General features: G+C 33.0%; 1 protein-coding gene across 4 annotated transcripts; it reads right to left on the bottom strand.

The window, feature by feature from the left end:
• Window positions 1–18,394, bottom strand: LOC136038693 (mitochondrial import inner membrane translocase subunit Tim8 A-like). 4 transcript variants are annotated; one of them, XM_065721992.1, is made up of 4 exons: window positions 18,263–18,386; window positions 11,735–11,836; window positions 3,500–3,609; window positions 1,004–1,243 (listed from the first exon to the last, which is right to left on the bottom strand). In XM_065721992.1, the coding sequence occupies exons 3-4, from the start codon at window positions 3,587–3,589 to the stop codon at window positions 1,058–1,060; spliced, it is 276 nt and encodes a 91-aa protein (XP_065578064.1). In that variant the 5' UTR covers window positions 3,590–3,609; window positions 11,735–11,836; window positions 18,263–18,386; the 3' UTR covers window positions 1,004–1,057. The 4 variants fall into 4 exon arrangements, with proteins under 4 accessions (XP_065578063.1, XP_065578062.1, XP_065578061.1 ...); XM_065721991.1 differs by lacking the exon at window positions 11,735–11,836 and having other exon boundaries at window positions 1–1,243; window positions 18,298–18,394; XM_065721990.1 differs by lacking the exon at window positions 11,735–11,836 and having other exon boundaries at window positions 1–1,243.
• Window positions 18,395–19,118: the final 724 nt, after the last annotated feature.

Genomic DNA, 19,118 nt, shown 5'->3' with positions numbered 1-19,118 from the left:
CTGAGGCACACTTCAGGATTTATTGAAGAAAATTATGTACAAAATGATTCATATATATTGCCCATAAATGTAGATAGATGCGTTTGCTTACACACTTTATCCATCCACTTACAAGAAACATTTCCAACAAAAAACCCATTTAGAATCGGAACAACTTTAACCAAAGGAAGTTTATTATCAACTACACTAAAATTTTCCTCACAAGCATCCAGTAGAAAATCCCAACTCATATGCAGTATCTCCGAGATAATAATCGAAGCCTCATTAGTCTCTAGTAGCTCAGAAGTTTCTGTATTCATTCGGTTTAAAATGGCGTCATTCCAGCTCCCATCAAAAGAGCCATTGTTATTCATACTGTTGACTTCGGAAGCAATCATACTTCGAACATAAATTTTCGGGGCCTGTTTAAAATCGCTGACAATAACTCGTTCAATGTCATTAAGAAATACCTGTAAATCAAAGGTCGATACTGATTTTGTCAAAGGAATATTCTGAATAACAGATTTTACAATAGGTTGAATATAAGCCACTAGCTCTTCTAATCCTTGGTTTATAAAATGATCACACGCAAGAAGATATTGTTCTTGAACAGATGAATCAATGACACTGGCACTGTCATCCTCTACTTGTGCCCGATACAAATAACCACCAATGATCCCTAGTTGTACATGGATCAATACAGATAGAAGGACACTTGAAACTAGAAATGTAATATTTTTGGTGAAAGTCAATAGCGTTAAATATTCCCAAAGTTCAACCTTATTAGGTGGATTATTCTTTAAAGTTAAAGTAATGCCATCTACGTCAAGTAGCTTATCTATAGCACGTTTTATTTTCGGTGTAAGGTTCCTACATGTCGTCAAACATGATTGATAAATGTTTGCAAAATACTGTTGCTTCTTTTCTTTGGCTAAAAGTTGCTTTAAATGACGTTTCTCCCATTCTTCAAATTTGTTCGCTGCATATCTTGCAACTAAAGCTCCACCTCCAAGTACAGCACTAGTAATTATAAATTTACGTTTATGTCTCTTAACAAAACCCCAAATTCCTGACATATCTACTCTAGTTCTGCCAATCCAGAAATGCCAGCAGATTTTTCCATTCGGTTTACAATAAAGTTAGTTGCATCTAAGAATCTATCAACGCAGTAAGTTATACAGTTCTGGGTTCGGGAATCTAACTTGGTACTCGGTTTATCCATACAAGCATCCCAACATTGATCAGTTAACTGATGCACATTTGCCTGAAAAAAGAAAGTAAAATTAACATTATTATGTGCCATGTAGTGCACCATTATGTAACGCCGTTTTGTAAAAAAAAACTTTTTTAGCAAAAGAAAGCATCGAATTTCTTCCAGAGTGAAGGCAGGTTTTTAACTGTGGCTATTTTAAATAATAAAATTTTCAGCCCACATGTTTTGAAAAACAAACAGCAAATAAAACAAAACTAAACTAAAGGGCGTCATCAAAATATAATATGTGGGAATGGAATTCATCTTTAACCATTACTTTATTTAATTCTCAGAGGTAGGTTGCCAGTTTCTGAATCCCGTATATTTTCTTTACTAGAAGTAGTAGTGCCACAAAACGCGAATTCTTTTTTTTATGGCGTCACATTCTAACATCTTGTATAAGTCCCCCCACCCCCCTAAAAGAAGTATCCCAGCGCGGACTTGTATCTATTTTCATCTGCACAAGTTGAACAGGATTTGAAACGCTGATCGGAAAGAGCTTCGAGAGAGGGACGTTAGTAGAGAAACAGAAAAATGAAGAACTCGACACTGTCTAATTTAGCACTGGGTTGAAACCCATACCAACAAGACAACAGATGAAACAAAATTGAACAGACAGAGCCACAATAGAAATAGACAAACTCGATTATCATTAGACGTTTTAGTTTAACACACTTTGAAGGCGTGGGGAAGACTGAATTTTTTTGTTTTGTTTGGTTTACCTTGCATTCTCTTCAAGATATTACAGAAGAAAGAATAGTAAACGTATTGACTTTCACGGCTTACAAACTTTTCAAGTTTCCATAAGATTTTAAAGAAAGAGGAAATAAAAAGAAGAATGTAAAAATAAGAAATTATATTCTAACTGCGAGAGTCAAGAGTATTAAGATTATTTGAGTCAGTGTAAAATTAGGTTTCAAAGAAGTAATAATGATATACTAGAAACTCATTCTATAATCTACAGAAGTGCAACAAAAAGCTACTTTGGTAAGTCTACAGTCAGAAGTGTTGCATGAAATTGAAAATTTCATAGATCATATTGACCTAATCAATTTGATGTGCAGTTCAAACATATTAACGAGTACTTATTTATTGGTGATTTTTACCAATGGAGGATAACAGATTACCGATTGTGCTTTTTGGCTTCATATCTGAGGCCAATCAAAAAGCAGGTCGTCCTGCTGAATGAATTGGAAAGAAGAATGGGTTGGGAAAGAAATTGGAACTAAAAGGGAAAGAGTAAAGAGAGCTTCGATTGCATTATGTTGGAGAGGAGTGCGCAACTGTTTTGGCCTCTGGCGACTTAATACTGCAGTGAGTTGATAGTAATGGTAGTTTCCCTCCCAGTGTTGCAGAATGAAAAAACAAAGCTAATACTTTCTTAAACTAAAAAGCAACAAAAACACAAAACAGATTGCAGCAATGCCTTTATACAGACACTATTAGAGTGAAAGCTCTAGCCAGCAAAATGGATGGGAAAATACAGAGTCTTTACCTCAGAAAAACGCTTCTTAAAAGATGAGTCACCCCTTGGACACCATGTCATTCTTTTACATTACAAAATGCACACCCCTCTCCCTGTATCTGATTTACAAAATTACTGCCATGTAATACTCTTGTTTATTTTTAATACATCATAATATCAAACTCAAGAATTTAAGTTCAGAAGAATTTAAGATCTTTTAAGAATTTAAGTTCAATAGGACATTCAATTCTTGATATTATGCCAATAACAATTCTGTCCTTTTATTACTAGTATTATCATGCCAGTAATTCTTATTTGAAAAGCTTATGCCTCAAACGAATGGGCAAAATGAAGTATTTCAGTGTGCAGTGGACAAAAGCGTATAAGCCTTTCAAAAAACTAGAAACGCGTGTCCGATCATGTTCCAATCAAAAATATTTAAATAACACTGAATAATGATATTCATAGCAGGCAGTGCTTAATGCTTTGAATGGTAAGGTAGAATAGAAGCCTGTGATGTCAGTTATCTTTATTTATCCTGTTTTTTCCCGAGATTACTGGATGTTAGCAATCAAGATACTGATCAAGCATATCTCCTTGTACAGGCCCTTCCGATCCGCAACATCATTAGTGTGCTTAAAAAAAAACAATAATAAGTAACCTAGCTAATCACATGAAACCAATACAGCCCTTTGAAACAAGATATATTTCGATCTTGCGCTTTTTGATGTATTTTCAACTAAGCTTGGGATTAGTTAGACAAGGCTAGGCATTTCAAAACCACATATTACACTCATACTTACATTAAATCTTTGCTTCTGAGTTTCAGCTTCAATAAAACCTTGCAACTGTTGATCTTTCAAAACACCATTACCAAGTGCATCAAGGTTCATGCTCTCGCTTGCTCAGTTTACTGAAAGTAGAAAAGTAGCCAATATTTTACGTAAAAAAAGAATAACAACAAGAATCCTTTGGTTGTCATTTCAATAGTCTCTTCTTTGTCATCTTTGTCCCTTTAAGAATTATTTATTGATCTATAGTAGTACCTGCTATCACTTTGTTTTGTATAATTGTTTATTTTATTTTCTGTTTGTTTTGAGTTTCAATTGTTATAAGAATTTATTTTTGTTGGTCTTAAGCTTAATATGGCTCTTTAATTTTCTTTGAAAAACTCCTTTTTTTAAATTGATTTCTGCTTGATTTTGATTACCAAAGTTTTGGTTAATATTATTAATATTTCTCCAGTTTTTCAAGTCACTGGTGTAAAAATTAAAAGATTTAATTCTAATCTAATGGTTCTAATTAGTGGCTTTTGTTTATTTCAATGTCAACTCAACGTTCCCTGAAAGTTCCAACTAAATGTCATTAGCCATTCCTGGGATATTTCAGATACGAACTTCTGAAAACCGAGATGCACTTAATATCTTTTGATTGAATACTCTGACCTTTAGCCACTCTGAAGATATTAAATGATATTCTCTATAGATAGCTTGGATGTACATAGTGTCATGATTTAGCTTAAGATCCCCTTCAGCGTTCCCCGAAGGTTCAAGCACTGTTCGACATGCCCTGAAAGTTTGAACTTAATGTCCTCAGCCGTTCCTGACGCAATAGCTTTTGGACAATCAGCGTGAACATAAGTATGTTCCAATTTTGTTAAACACCCCTTAACATTCCCTAGAAGTAGTTACAAGTAAATGTAGAACCAGTTAGAAGTAGTCACAGTCACAGTCGAAAGCAGTCAGTGTTGCAGTCGTAACCAGTCGCACTTGCAGCCACAGCAGTAGTGACCCTAAAATTTGCTGGTTGCTACTATTATCCGTTCTTCCTATGATATTAAAGATATGCTTTTTTGATTAAACTCAACATTCCCTGAAATTTCACCTCAATACCATTAGTCGTTTAGGACATTAATCCCTTTTCCAATGAAAAATCCGGCGCGTTAAAACGGATAAATTATAATCCCCTGAGGGCATGGCATCAGCAGAGGTAAAGGTATTAGCCCTTGTGATTATTTTGAATAAAATGGCTCTTTAGTATGTCTATCATTGTTAAGGGGAGCATCTAAAAGGGGGGCATCTCTGTTTTATTCAGTTTCCTTCCCAATGAATTTTAAGTTCCAGCTGAATACCCTTAGCCATTCCTTAGATTTTACTACTGTATCGTTTTGACAGCCCTCCTGCATATAGTGTGTTTTTATTTTGTTTGACACCCCCTTATATATTATCTGAAGATTTAACTTCGATGCCCTTGGCCTTTAGAAGACCTGGGATAAACTTTATCTCTTATAAATAAACAAAGGACAACTTATATAACGTTTAACACTTGCCCCTTGGGCGGTTTTTTTGTTTTTTTTTTAACTGGATGCACACAGTAGGCCTATCTTTTGATTTAGTTAAACACACCCCTCGAAATTCCCTGAAGTTCGCCTTAATACATATAACCTTTTCGAACATAATCAGAATCAAACATTCCTCATCTTCGTAACGACAACTCTTGCAATTAAAAAAGGATAGATTTTATAATTTATATTCCTTGCTCTGAGGGCTTTGGGGGGCATTGCATCCCTGGAGACATAGTTAATAGACCTTTTTCCTATTTTTAACAAAATCATTTTTAAAATTTTGATTTATCTTGAATGAAAGGGGGCATCTAGAAAGGATGAGGAGGAATTGTAGTCCTCCAATTACTTTTCAACATCCCCCTCAACATGTTCTGTAAGTTTCAACTTAATACACTGAAACGTTCCTTTAGATATTGTTGATTCGGCCTTTTGACAACCAGCTTGCACATAATATGTTTTGATTATATTCAGCATTCCCCTCCAATCTAGAGGGTCATTTTATTCCCATAGGCATGATTATTTTGACTTATAGGCTATTTTGAACAAGGTGGCTATTTCTAAATTCTGATCAACTGTTTTGGAGAAAGGGCAGCTAAAGAGGGCATAGGAGGGGCTTGCAGCTCTCCAACCACTTTTAAACATCCTCAACAACATGTCCCAAAAGTCCCCCACAATAAAACATGATACAACCAGAATCAAAACTTTCCGCTTTTCCTGATAATAAATCCTGCATGTGAACAATTTAAAAAAATACATATTTTACAATCCAAGCTCCAGGACTCGAGGGTATGGCATCCCTAGAGGAACAGTTATTCCAGCTTTTGATTAGTTCGAACAAAATGACAGTTACAAAATTTCAACCTTTTTTAGGAGAGATACACATAAAGAGGAAGGGGGACTGGATACCTTCTAATCCCTCATCAGCATTCCTCAACATACCTTGAAAGTGTCAACCTAATACCCTCGGCCATTCCATAGATATTGCTAGTTTTCCCTTTTCCCAACGAACAAGGACAAAGCATGTTTTGATTGTGTTTCGCATCCTTCACAACATTTCCTTAAATTCACTGTAATACCCTAGGCTTTGTTGGAGATCAAGGATCAAACATATCCTCTTTTCTTGATAAAAGACCTTATATATTAACAATGGGCAACTTGAATAATTTACAGTCCCTGCACTAGGGTCTGGGGCAAAAGAAAAATTTGTTTGACTCCAGTCTATTCTGAAGGGAACTAGAACTTCCTATTTCCAATCAAATGAGCCTCATCCAAAGTTTATACGATCACCTCTTCCATAAACGCCCACTCTTTGCATGCAGATTGTCCAAATGGGATATCTTAGGAATAGAATAGGAAATTAAGTTGGAACTTTCAGCAAATGCTTAAATGGGAAGATCAATTGATCAAACGGCAATATGTGCATGACTCTACTATTACTAAAAGTCTTACTTGTATTGCAACTACTAATAACGCTAAGACTAGTATGCTAAAATTTCTAAGTGTTTAGGGGAAAGCTCAACTAAAATAAAATATACTATGGGTATATAGGTTATCAAAAGGGCATGTCAGCAATATCATAGCAATGGCTAGTTGTATCAAGTTGAAAATTACAGGGCTTTATGAGGGGATGTCCAACTGACCAAAGGCAATATTAAAATACTACTGCTGCTACTTTTGTTAGTGCTATTACGGCTAATACCACTACTATTCCTAAAACTGGAACAAATAGTACTCCTGCTACTACTATTACTGCATGAATTACTATTACTTCATTATTAGTGTATGAAGGTGAAATTTTCAAGGAATACTGAGGGAATAGTTGAATTAAATCACAACACGCTATTTGCATCCAGGTTGTACAAAGGGTGTATCAGCAATATCTTAAAAACACCCTGGTATGTGAAATTCCAATTTACAGGGCTTGTTGTGGGGATGTTGGACTAACCAAAAGGCAGTATCTGCATCCCACTTTTGCTACTTCTACTGCTAATAATTCCACTGTTGCTACTACTACTGGGTTCACCATTATCTAAACCAGATAAATTTTTGCAGATCCCACTTACAAAACTGCGAACCCCATTTTTTTCATAATTCCATCTTATTTCCTCATTGAGTCTCTTGAAGACTCCTTGGGGTCCACCTGGATCACTTTTGGATTTAGTGGTCTAAACGTTATCGGTTAAACAATTAATGGTTACAAGACTTGATTGCACACCAAATGAACTACCCTTACTCCACTCACACATGTACTGGCAGCTATTACTGAGCTGCATATCAATTGGCTAAGCTAAAATCAGCTCTATCCTTTGTGCCCAGGACACATTATAGTCATATTTATTACCCACACTATAAACGTCAATTATTTATGGCGTTAGTAATTTCTGAACTAGAACATTGTTCAACTTCCAAGCATAAAAATGTTTATTGACCAGCGAGAATGAAAAATAATTTTTCAAATCTAGAAGAGATGGACTCATGAAAAAGTAATGTTTCCATCTTTAATAAAGATCTGACAGAAGACAAAAATGTAGCATTATTAGTATAGAATTGGTTGGCAAGAATTAGGGGTGTTTCACTCTATTCAAAGAAATTTATTTCACTATTAAATTTCTGCTTCTGAAATACAGATCCAAAATTAAGACTAAGAAAAAGATATAAGCAACATTAAACTGCATTTCCTAACCAGGCTTACCTACAGATGTGAGTACGCCGTAATTTTGGAATTAAGACTTTCACCTACTGTAGTATTTTTAATGTACGGCAAACTTTGATTATTCTTGAAATGTGCTTCAAACTAACATTTCCTATGTGAAGGCTGAAAATTTCTTAACTTGTTGCAAAAACAAAAAATGTTCAAGTTACGGTATTTTCTATCAAAAGAGCATTATATCATGTACTCACAATACACAATTCCGTTTATACAGGAAGGATGGCCATAGAAATGTGAGAGTGGGATAAATCAATTATAAGAATTTAAAAGATTTAGGAGATTTCTAGCAATCAAAAGTACATAATAGACTTTCCTTTCAGCATTTTGGAATACTTTATGACAGAAGACTTGCAGAATCAAATTTAATGGTCAATTAAATTTCGATTCTAATTGGAAGTAGGTTAAGCATGGGGCCCCCTGATAATTTGGGACTATATGGTGACATAAGGAAGCCCAAGGAAAGAGAGCAGAATAGGGGAAAAAGTAAAGGTAAAAAAGTTAAAAAATACGACATTAAACTATTCAGTCCCTACCGGCGGTGCTGATCTCTGTTTCTTGGCCCTTCAGCCAGGAAGTGCAATGGGGGGTTGGGGGCCAACCATCCTGTGCTTTCGCACACCCTTCCTGTTTACCTTCCCCAGATTTCTCTAGGTACCCATTTAGAGCTGGGTCGACTCTGGCTGAGCTTACAGAGTCACGCCACTGACCCCCGTCCCAAACTAAATAATTGGGTACACTAGGATTCGAACCCTTGTGTTGCCCCATTGTTGGCTGCCCACCAATAGACTTTGACGCTTAATAAGAAAAATATAAGTACTAATTTGTGACTGAGTGACCCATTCCCAGTTTTCCACAAACATTTTTTCTATATGACTTGGTTGGAGAAAAAAAAAAAAATCAAATTCTTCATAGTAATAACTAGTAAATAAATAACGATCCTTGTCAATAACGAAAGGATAGAAGTCTAACTATTGATAAAATTAAATCAAAGAATCAGCTTTTCGTGATGATCCTAAATATAGATTTGTTTATTAGTAATTAGTGCGGCTATTAGTACACAGGAAAGTTCGTATAATTATAAAAACACAAGGAAAACAAATTAATAAGAGTAAATTTCGGTAAAATATGCCGTCAACTTTTGCTTGCATTGCAGGAGTACTCATGAGCTGATATATGAAGCCACTATAGTCAGAAATGTTTCCTATGAACAGAGTGCTGGGCATTTTGTATTTTCCCCCTCAACAGACAAGTTTTTGTGTTTTATTATTATCATTTTTTGTCAGGAGTGATTGTATTTATATAGTTGTCACTTTGAAAAAGATTTACTTTTTTACAGTTATGAAGTATAAAGGTGTCAAAGATATCAGTTTTTGGTAATCAAAATTAAATTAAAAATATTGAATTAAAATAATTTATTCGATTGTCTTAATTTTAGTTTTATTGTTTTACTTTGAACAAACTTCTTGTTTTACTTTGATAATGCGACTTTTCATAAGCACTGAGTCTAAAAGTATTAAATATTTTGGTGTTTCATAAACAAGTTCAAAACTATAAATATTGTTTAAAAAATATCCGTCAAACGCTTTGATATTGCTCAACAGAATTAAATGCTGGGAGTTTATATCTTAGTTTTTTTTTATAAGTGGGCGAATGTTTTGTGCTTTTTTTTGTAATTACTTATTTTCTTCATTTTTATATACTTTTACTTTAGTTGACATACTTTTTCCATTGCCTTTAGAAAAATGTTTGTCTCTAACCTTCATTAAATACAAAAAACAAGTTTCTTCAACTGAAGGTAAGGAGCAACGTTAAAAGTCAAACGAACTGAAATTATTACGTATATGAGAGGGGTTGCCTCCTCGTCAACACCTCGCTCTTCACGCTATTAAATAAATAAAAAAGTTTTCTCAGATGGAAGTATGGAACGACATTAAAACTAAAGACAAACCGAAATTATTCTGTATATGAAAGGGGTTGTCCCCTCCTCAACACCCCCTTTTACGCAGAAGTTTGACGCTTTCTCATAGCTCTACTTTTTAAAACAATAAAAAACTTTAGCGTAAAGAGCAAGGCGTTGAGAAGGGGAAAACCCCTTTCATATACAGAATAATTTTGTTTATTTTAAGTTTTAATGTCGTTCCTTACTTGCAGTCAAAAAAACATTTTTTTTTTTTATTTAATTTCTGAACGTCTTTGAACGAATTAATATTTTGATTTTGGCTCAGGGCACATGAATAATTAGAACAAAATTTACATAGTAATCTTTATTTTCGCCAAATGGCTTTCTCATAGTTTTAATTCGAAGACTTTATAAAAAAGGGGATGGGGAGGAGGCCTAGTTGTCCTCCAATTTTTGGTTACTTAAAAAAACAACCAGAACTTTTTTTTACGAACGTTTTTGTTAGTAATAAAATATACGAAAATTATAAATTAACTTACGAAGCGAACTTCTTTATTTTTATATTTTTATCATGCATATGAGGGGGTCTGCCCCCTTAGCAACACCTCGCCCTTTACACTAAAGCTTCAATTCTGTCTCAATTCTATAAGAATGATCCCTGAGTCACAAAGACTATAGAATAATTACTTGAAATTACTAAAAATATTTTAGCGTAAAGACCAAGGTATTGAGGAGGAGACAAGCCCCCTTATGTATGTAATAATTTCTGCTCGTTTTAAGTTTTAATGCTGCTCCTTACTTCCAGTTGAAAAAAAAAAAACTTCTTTTTATTTACTTTCTCATTGTTTTTTTTAAACAATGCTAGAAAATCCTGTGCCCCCTTCATGGAAATTCTCTTCCCTCCTGATGAATTCCTCAATGAAATGATCCTCCCAGGTAACACTCCCGCGTGCAGATACGAGCTTAGTAAGGTTCTTTGATACGCTGAATCTGATGGTTTGACTTTCAATAAAATTCTATGACTTCTAGGGGGTCTTTCCCCCTTTTAAAAAATTGGACAAATTTTCTCAGACTCGTAGTATTTGATGGGTAAGACTAACTTAATAAAACTTATATATTTGGAATCAGCCCGATAAGCCCATTCTTTTGATATATCTTTTGGTATCAAAATTATGTTTTTTAAGTTTTGGTTACTATTGAGCCGGGTCGCTCCTTACTTACAGTTCTTTACCACGAACTGTTTTGATTACCCATCAAAACCCAAACAGATATCATCGAAATATCGATCGTTTTGTTTACGTTACCAAAAACTTTACGGTTTCATAAAATTTCATTACACAAATAATAGAAGAGGTTTTTCAACTTAAGTAAGAAGCAAGTTTAAAACTTAAAATAAATTGAAATTACTCTATCTATAAGGGGAACTGCCCACTTCTCAAGGCCTTGCTCATTAAACAGAAGTTTTTAGTGCTTTGAAAAATCTTTTTTTTAATTGCTAATTTTCTTTAAAATTTGGACAAAAGCCAAACTTCACGATAAAGAGTTAAGAGCTAAGGAGGAGACAGCAATATAAAGAATAATCTATTACAAGTAACATATAAAATTTATATAAAGAATAGTCAGTTCAAATAGGTTTCAAATCTGTTCCTTGCTTTCAGTTGAAAAGCTCTTTTTTTATTTCTGATTATTTTCCAAATCATTCCCAGGCCTAACAAAGGCGTAATTTGAGGTACTGGTCCCTTAAATCCCCAATTAATTACTTTTAAAATGTGTTGTAAAAGTACCATCCTACGTTTGAATTTGCAATTTCAATTTTGGAGAAAATTTGAATATACTTAAAAAATTGGTAATGAATAGTAATTTTGATAAAAAGTCCTTGTTAATATTACTAATAACCAATTTCAGTTGGATGAAAAGGAGTATTATTGTTTTTATGGATGGCAATTCTGTGAGAATTTTGATCTTCTACATAGTTGAAGCCATCACAACCTCTACTATAGGATTTTCTTATTAATAAATACATTGCATACAATTGTTTAAATAAACTGAAGCACTTCATATAAATAGGAAAAGAATAATACTACCATTTAAATTACAGAAAACTAGGCTCCTAGCAGTATTTGCCACCTCAAAGAAGTTTCCTGCCGGGGCTGATGTTGACCTGCCTTGCCTTTTCCACCTCTGTGCTGTGAATGTTACAATTAACCATTAAAACAACCATTTAATTTATTCCAACTCCCCTGTACCTCTTTCAACATTTATCTGAAACCTCATGAAGAATAAGCACTGTGTCCATTTAAGTGTACTTTTTATAGGAATCTGCCCTACCTCCACCTAAACAATGACTACCCCCCCCCACATTAGGACAACAGCTGATATGCAATAAAGATCACCAAACATCACCTAATTGCATTACAAATAAAACAAATCAACTTGATTGAATCCAGTACTGCCACCATGTGGCATTGCTTCTTTTGCAACTGGGAAGCCTAAAATAAGAGTTATTGATACTTTTAAATCAATTAGCTTCTCAGAATTTTAAATTGATTACTAATTCGTCCTTTTTGGGGTAAAGTTATAGTTTGGTGCCCTAAAATGGCAGAAAACAAACATTCCCCTGGCCCAATCTGTTTGGTCACTTAAAGAGCTTTAAATATATGTTCGAATGAGCTCCCTCTCAATTATCTTGGACTTTTAGTTTGTTACAATCACCCCTGGAAAACAAACAGGCATTGACAATGTTTCATCTGGAAAAAAAATATGCAGAAGTTCCACATTTTGGAGATTGGAGCTTGAAATCTCTACGGTAGGGTTTTCTGATATGATGTATCTAATGAAAGGGATTTTCAATCAGATCGCTTGCTTTTTTGGAAATTCCCCTTTTTTTAATCAGGCAAATTTTCTCAGATTTTGATTGTGGGTGTTAACAATAAACTAAAAGAATTTTACATATTTAGAATCAGCATAAAAATCCAATACTGCCAGTATAGCAATTGTTATGAGGATTCCATTTTTAGTTTTGATGATTACTGGTCCAAGCCACTTTTTGCTTCCAATTTTTTATCACAAACTAGTTGATATAGTTTTGGAACCTTTGGAATTTTTTTGGAACCTGTTCATTTTATTTTGTTGAACAAGACAGTAAGAAGAGAGAGGTTCAATTTTGCAGCTGGATAGTTTAAATTTTGTTTTCCTTTTGTTATTTTATTTTTTTTCTTTCTTTAATGTCTGAATATATAAGGGATTTAAGTTCAAGGGAGAGAATTATCCTGTTATGTAAAAGGTGCATTTTACATGGCCACTATAAAATCAAGATGCGGTATCTATGCAGGCAGGATGATTTTTGAGTATCTCTGCTCCTTCCATAAACCATTTGAAGATGCAGACTAGAATATTCTGAAATTTTGGTTTGAGTTTGATTTTCTTTAAGATTATATGCAAAATAGTTAAATATATTATTGATTAGGTAAATTGATCCATTTACCAGAAATCCTTGTCATTTAAAATTACTGCGTTTTGTTTCATTTTGCATGTAATTTAATGCTCTTTTTGCATGAGAGTTTTATCCTAAAAGTATTTAAAAATAGACATATTTCCAACGAAAAAATACCCTGATATACATTTCCTTTCATCCATCCACCACTGCTATTTTGGCGTCTGCCCTTGAGGTTAAGTATGAATTTATTCCATTCTAATTAACCAAATTATCTAGTACCATATGTTGAAATTAGTAGGCCTTAAAAATATCAATAATCTGTTGGTTTTTCTTGATCTGAATGATGATTCTGATTATTCCTTTATGCATTTAAATTAGCAATATTAGAGTTAACTTTTTTGTCCCCCTTGTATCTTATAACTTTTTTTGTCCCCCTTGTATCCCTAGCCATGGAGCCTTTCGAGGGGGAAGAAGAGTAAATAAGGGAATAAGGTGACCAGAGTTCACCAAATTTGCATCATACAAGAATTATACAGATGATCAAGTTTCAGTTAAAGATATTACATTTGCCTGAAAACTATCTAGCAAAGGTACCTTACAATGAGAATTTGATATCTTCTAAAAAGGCGACATGGCCAAAATAGGTCAGAGTCCTGCTGAATAATGGTGGCTTTTTGTGGGCATAGGGCCAGGCTCCCCATTGCGGACCTGGTGATTTCCTTAGCATGTTTGATTGATACCTTCAGGACCAGAAGATTCAGGTAGTGTGAGGAGATTTTACAGAAGTTTTACTTGAGACTGAACCTACCATGGAGGGTTGAATTTCTGGTTGTTGGTGCAAGCAAATTATGTTCTAATGCATGGGGGACACTTTCATCTTATGATGAAAACGACCCAAGAGCCAGGTGTCCTTGTCCCCTTTGTGGGGAGCATAAGGATGATCTGCAAGATTTTCTGAGTAATTACCAAAGTTTGGAGAATATGAGGAATAGCTTTTTGTGGGTGATGCACCACAATTCCCAGGTATCTTGGAGACCACTTTTAGAGAGATAATTGTTATGGTGGAAAGTTGTAAGGGCACAGAAGTTATACTTCAAAGCATTAAGTTCTATTATTTGATTTGCCTAATCTATTTATTTATTTTTTCTGTCTTTTTTGTATATATAACCACTGGCTTTTAAATACATGCATATGTATCTGTATTCTAGAAGTTTTCTGCAAAAGGCTGTAAACTGTAATGTTAAATGGTCTTTTTTTAAGTGGGATGATACTTGTAATGTTCTAACACCCATAAAATTGCTTACATTGATCATTCAAAGACAATATAGGGTTCCTTGGACCAATGAGGGATTAATTTAGAATTTGAACTGTGGTCTATCTGATGATTGTGATAATATAGCAACAAAGGTATGTTCAATTACTTCTTGGGGTAAAAGCATTTCAAAATATAACTTCAAAAAATGCTAAGAGATTTGCTTCATTTACCCTTTTCTTACAAGGCAACTTGAAAAAAACATATTTATATTCAGATTCAATTTATTTCTAATTTTATTTTGGTCCCTTAATGACAAGTTAATATTAATTGATCATTCAATTAGAGCCTCTGAATAAAATCATGAATTACTCATTAATTATCTACACAGCATTTTTTTCTAAGTTCTTCTGTCTTTTTTATGTCTCATTTTTACCAAAATGAGTTAAAACAGAGATTAAATTTGAAAAAAAAAGTTTTAACAAAAGTAAAGATGAAGGTAAAGAAAAAAGAGTAAAAGTAAAGAAAAAGTAACAGAAATTTTAATGAACAATGAACTAAAAGTCAAAAAAAATATATATTAGACTTAATAAAAATGAAACTAATTACAAACTGGCAATGTAATGTATATTCAACTCAAACTCAAAACAAATAGAAATTACTAGATGTACGAGCTGGGAAGTTCTCCCCCTTGTACCTTAATTATAGTTAAAAAAAAATATTAAAAGACATATTCAAGTTAAAAGAAACAGAAATTAAACTTAATAAATAATAAAACCAATAAAAAACTTAAAATGCATGAAAAATAAGACTGATTTTCAACTCAAACCCAAAAGAAACATAAATTAATATATACATATGTATATATATATATATATATATATATAAGAACTGGGAAGTCATCTCCCTTGTACACCAATTGTAGTGGAAGGGTCATTTGTACTTTACTGAAAGAAGAATAAAAGAAATATGGATTTTTTCAAACAAAAACTCACTCAAAGGTTTAATTCTACTAGTAAAAAAGTTACAAAAAGGCATATAAACAAATTTTAATGCGTTTTTAAAAGTTTTTTTGTAAACATCCCCCTCCCCCCACAAATCATACCCTGAAAAAAAACCTAGACAAAAACCTATAAAAACTAAATTGTTCAAATGCATATTTCTTTAAAAGAAATACAATTTGGAATTTGAAAAACAAAAGAAAAGGAAAAGAAAGTATCATTTTTGAAACCAATGATGAGTCCTGGGACATCATTTATCTTTGATGCATTGTTGCTGATGTTATAAGAAATAACAACCAAATTAATTTATAAATTAGTTATTAGATAAAATCATTATAATTGAAAACTAAAATCTAATAACAACCAAGATCATGCAAAAAAGTACAAATGTTAAAAAAAAAAAAATTATGTCCAAATTCTTCTTTTTCAGTCAAGTTCATTTAAAGATGTAGATATAGAGCAATAGTAGCTAAATTACAGTTCAAAAACAAATAGTTTAATTTTCTTCTTTGAAGTAAAGTTTTGTAATGACAAATCAATTTGGCTCCTTTATGCATTTTCAAGGAATATTTTTATAATGAAAAAAGTATAAACGGAACTTTAGTGTATATCAGCCTAGTGGAACTAGATTGATATTATAAAATAAATGACGTTAATTTTCTAGAGCCTTTGTTAATCAATATATTTCTCAATTTCATAATGATAACAGAGAAATTGCTTAATATATATTTTGCTTTCATTAAAGCAGGAATGGCACTTGCACTATAATTGGGGTACAAGGGGGACAATAATCCAGTTTATTTGTCTAGTAATTTATGCTTGTTTTAAGTTTAACATCAGTTTTATTCTATGCACATTATAAGTTTCCAATTGGTTTCATTTTTTATGAAGTCTACTGCATGTTTCTTTTAACTTTAATCTGTTTCTTTGTAACCATAAATGGGGTACAACTTTTCAGTTTATATATCTAGAAATTTCTGTTTGCTTTGAGCTGAATATAAGTCTTATCTTTTGTGCAGTAAATAATAAGTTCATTATTGGTTTCATTTTTTATTAAGTCTAAAATCTGTTTCTTTGTAACCATAATTGGGTTACAAGGTGGACAACTTTTCAGTTTATATATCTAGACATTTCTGTTTGCTTTGAGCTGAATATCAGTTTTATTTTTTGTGCAGTAAATAATAAGTTCATTATTGGTTTCATTTTTTAAAATCTGTAAAAGTCTAAAAATCTGTTTAAGTCTAAAATCTGTTTCTTTTAACTATCTGTTCATAGTTCATTATAATTTCTGTTAGTTTTTTAGGCCTGATCAAGACACACCTTTGCTCTTTACTTTTGTTATAAAAAAAAATATGTCACTTCAATACCATACTAAAAGTCATCATTATCATGGTGTTTGAAAAACTAATGAGCCTTTCAAGTTAGTCTTTTGTTTTCTGCTGTGTACTTATGGAATTACTCTTAAGAAACATTGCATTAGGTTTCAGTTTAGCTCCTTATAAGAAAACACCATAAAATTCTGGAAACTACTTTAAAACTAGTTCTTTATCTTGACCAAAATAACCTCAACCAATCATACACCATTGGGAATAACCAACTCAAGGTGGTAATTGAAAAAAAAACTTAGGTATTATTATAGACAAGGAGCTTAAGTTCCATAGCCCTAGGCAAGCTCAATCTGCAGGAGCAACCTTGGGGTCATCAAGAGAACAACCAGGAAGCTGTATATGGATAAGAAACATTATAAGACATTATTCCATCCACATTTAGAGTTTGGTATGAAACTAGCATTTATTCCTTCATCATTGAGGGAATTGTCTTTTATTATAAAAAACCAACCATTTAAAAACAACACTATCTCTCAAAACTGGACACAATTTCATCTAATTTTGATAAATATATTACTGTCTATATTATTGACTTACCAACAAAGTGAACATACCACTCAATACCTTTTTTAGGCTCTACAAATAAAACAATTACCTCTACTGCAAAATTCCTATTTTAGTACTTTTTGAGCTCTAAAAATGACAAGTTTCAATTCAAGTATGAGTTATTGGTCATTTTCCAGCAAAATAATACTATGTTTTCTCAGCACTGTTTGACAAAATAATACTATATTTTCTCAGTGCCAAAATTATTTATAATAAGGTTAGTTTAGATTAGGGCAAAATTCTAGCTGATTGACTTTTGGCTATCTCAGAAAGGGGTTATGCTGGGAAAATGAAACTTTCAGGGATGAGTCTAAAGGCTAAAGTATGTCCTGGGAAGGTATTTTGAAGTGCCCACCTCTACTCCTTCTCCCTCTAGAGGGCCCTGACCTTTAAAAATATGTGTGTTATAAAAGTGAAACCTTGCAAAATAGATCTTCTGCTTGAATGAAGTACGACAAAAAATTTTCAGCTTCACAACTTTGCTCAATCCCAATTTATAAGGTTTTAAAGATATGCAAATATATTTTCTAAATTTTGAAAATAAAACATTGATATGGCTCAGGATTCTACTCAAATAACAGGAATTGCAATTTCAGCACTAAAGGCAGAGAAAAAGCAACTGATGACTGAAAATTAAGGTAAAATGTTGTTTTTTTCAAAATTTCAATAGGTATAGACCTGTCATATAGGTGAATTTCAGCCCTCTAGAAGGAGTCGAAACTCTATACTGGGGCTAGATGCAAAATGTGTTATGCCTACCTATACCTAATTAGCCTATTCTGCATACACCTATTATGAAGTAAAAATTCTTTTCTTAACATGTTTCTTTCTCTCCACAAGTTCTCAAGGCAAATACCATAGTTTCTAGCAAACATGAAAAACAGACAACTAAAGCTGTTGCTATTTCCAGTTGGTGACTTGGCCTAATTCAGTCTAGGCTTATTTTAAGAATAAAACACTTCTTTACGAAATACGATAAAAAATAGTACATGATAGAACAATGCGCGTTAATTAGATTTGATACCCGGTCTGCAATGAACAGGCAAATTCACCAATGAAAACTAATATCCAGCATTTATCTGTTTTATTAATTGCGTTTTGTAGTCAATTTCTTCTTAGATCAAAATATAGTTAGCGCTATTGTAAATTCCCGTCTTTATGAAGCTTTTCAGATCAAAACAGCTTAGGATAAACAGTGGCATTAATTTTGATTACGGTTAAAAAAAATGCACAAATTAGATGCAATAGCTTTAAGTGGCACATTCATCTTTAAACAACCACAATGGGCTTTTACTACTTACAAGTTCACTCGGAGAACACTACTAAAAGATTAAAAGAATTACACGAATGAGTTTCCGATACAAATGAGCTATAAACTATTTATTGGACAAATGTAAAGGTTAGTATAGGTCTTAGCAACAATATGTGCTAATTCTTTATTCAGACGCTTCAAATAATTAAGTGAGTGTGATAAAAAGTTTCGAGTACTATATTAAAATTTTGACATTATAATTTCAACTCAATAATATTTGGCTACTACAGTCTTGGCAAGTAAAAAAGCTCCAACCGTTTCCTCGCCAATCAGCAATTCAGTGTGTATGATCAATCTCAGTCAGTGAATGATGGTAAGAATCTTTATTATTCGTGATTGTGAAAGTAGAAATAAACTGGATGAGCCAGCAAAATGGTTCGCTACTCTTCCATCTCAAAGGTATGATAACTGAATGACCTATACAGGATTTTTTAAAGGGGGAGGGGATTGGATTGAATTTTGTCAAATACGGACATGTCTAGTGCTAACCTCTAATCAAACTGCAACAGCGAAATGGCCAGAACTTCACTAAT

This window comes from Artemia franciscana, chromosome 18 (assembly GCF_032884065.1).
Source record: "Artemia franciscana chromosome 18, ASM3288406v1, whole genome shotgun sequence".
Lineage (NCBI taxonomy): Eukaryota > Metazoa > Arthropoda > Branchiopoda > Anostraca > Artemiidae > Artemia > Artemia franciscana.
The sequence above is the reverse complement of the archived record's forward strand: the minus strand, read 5'-3'. Positions and strand labels throughout refer to the sequence as shown.

What these genes read in the sequence shown, in the direction of transcription:
- LOC136038693 (XM_065721989.1), bottom strand. Translation starts at nt 1,055, where the DNA reads ATGTCAGGAATTTGGGGTTTTGTTAAGAGACATAAACGTAAATTTATA.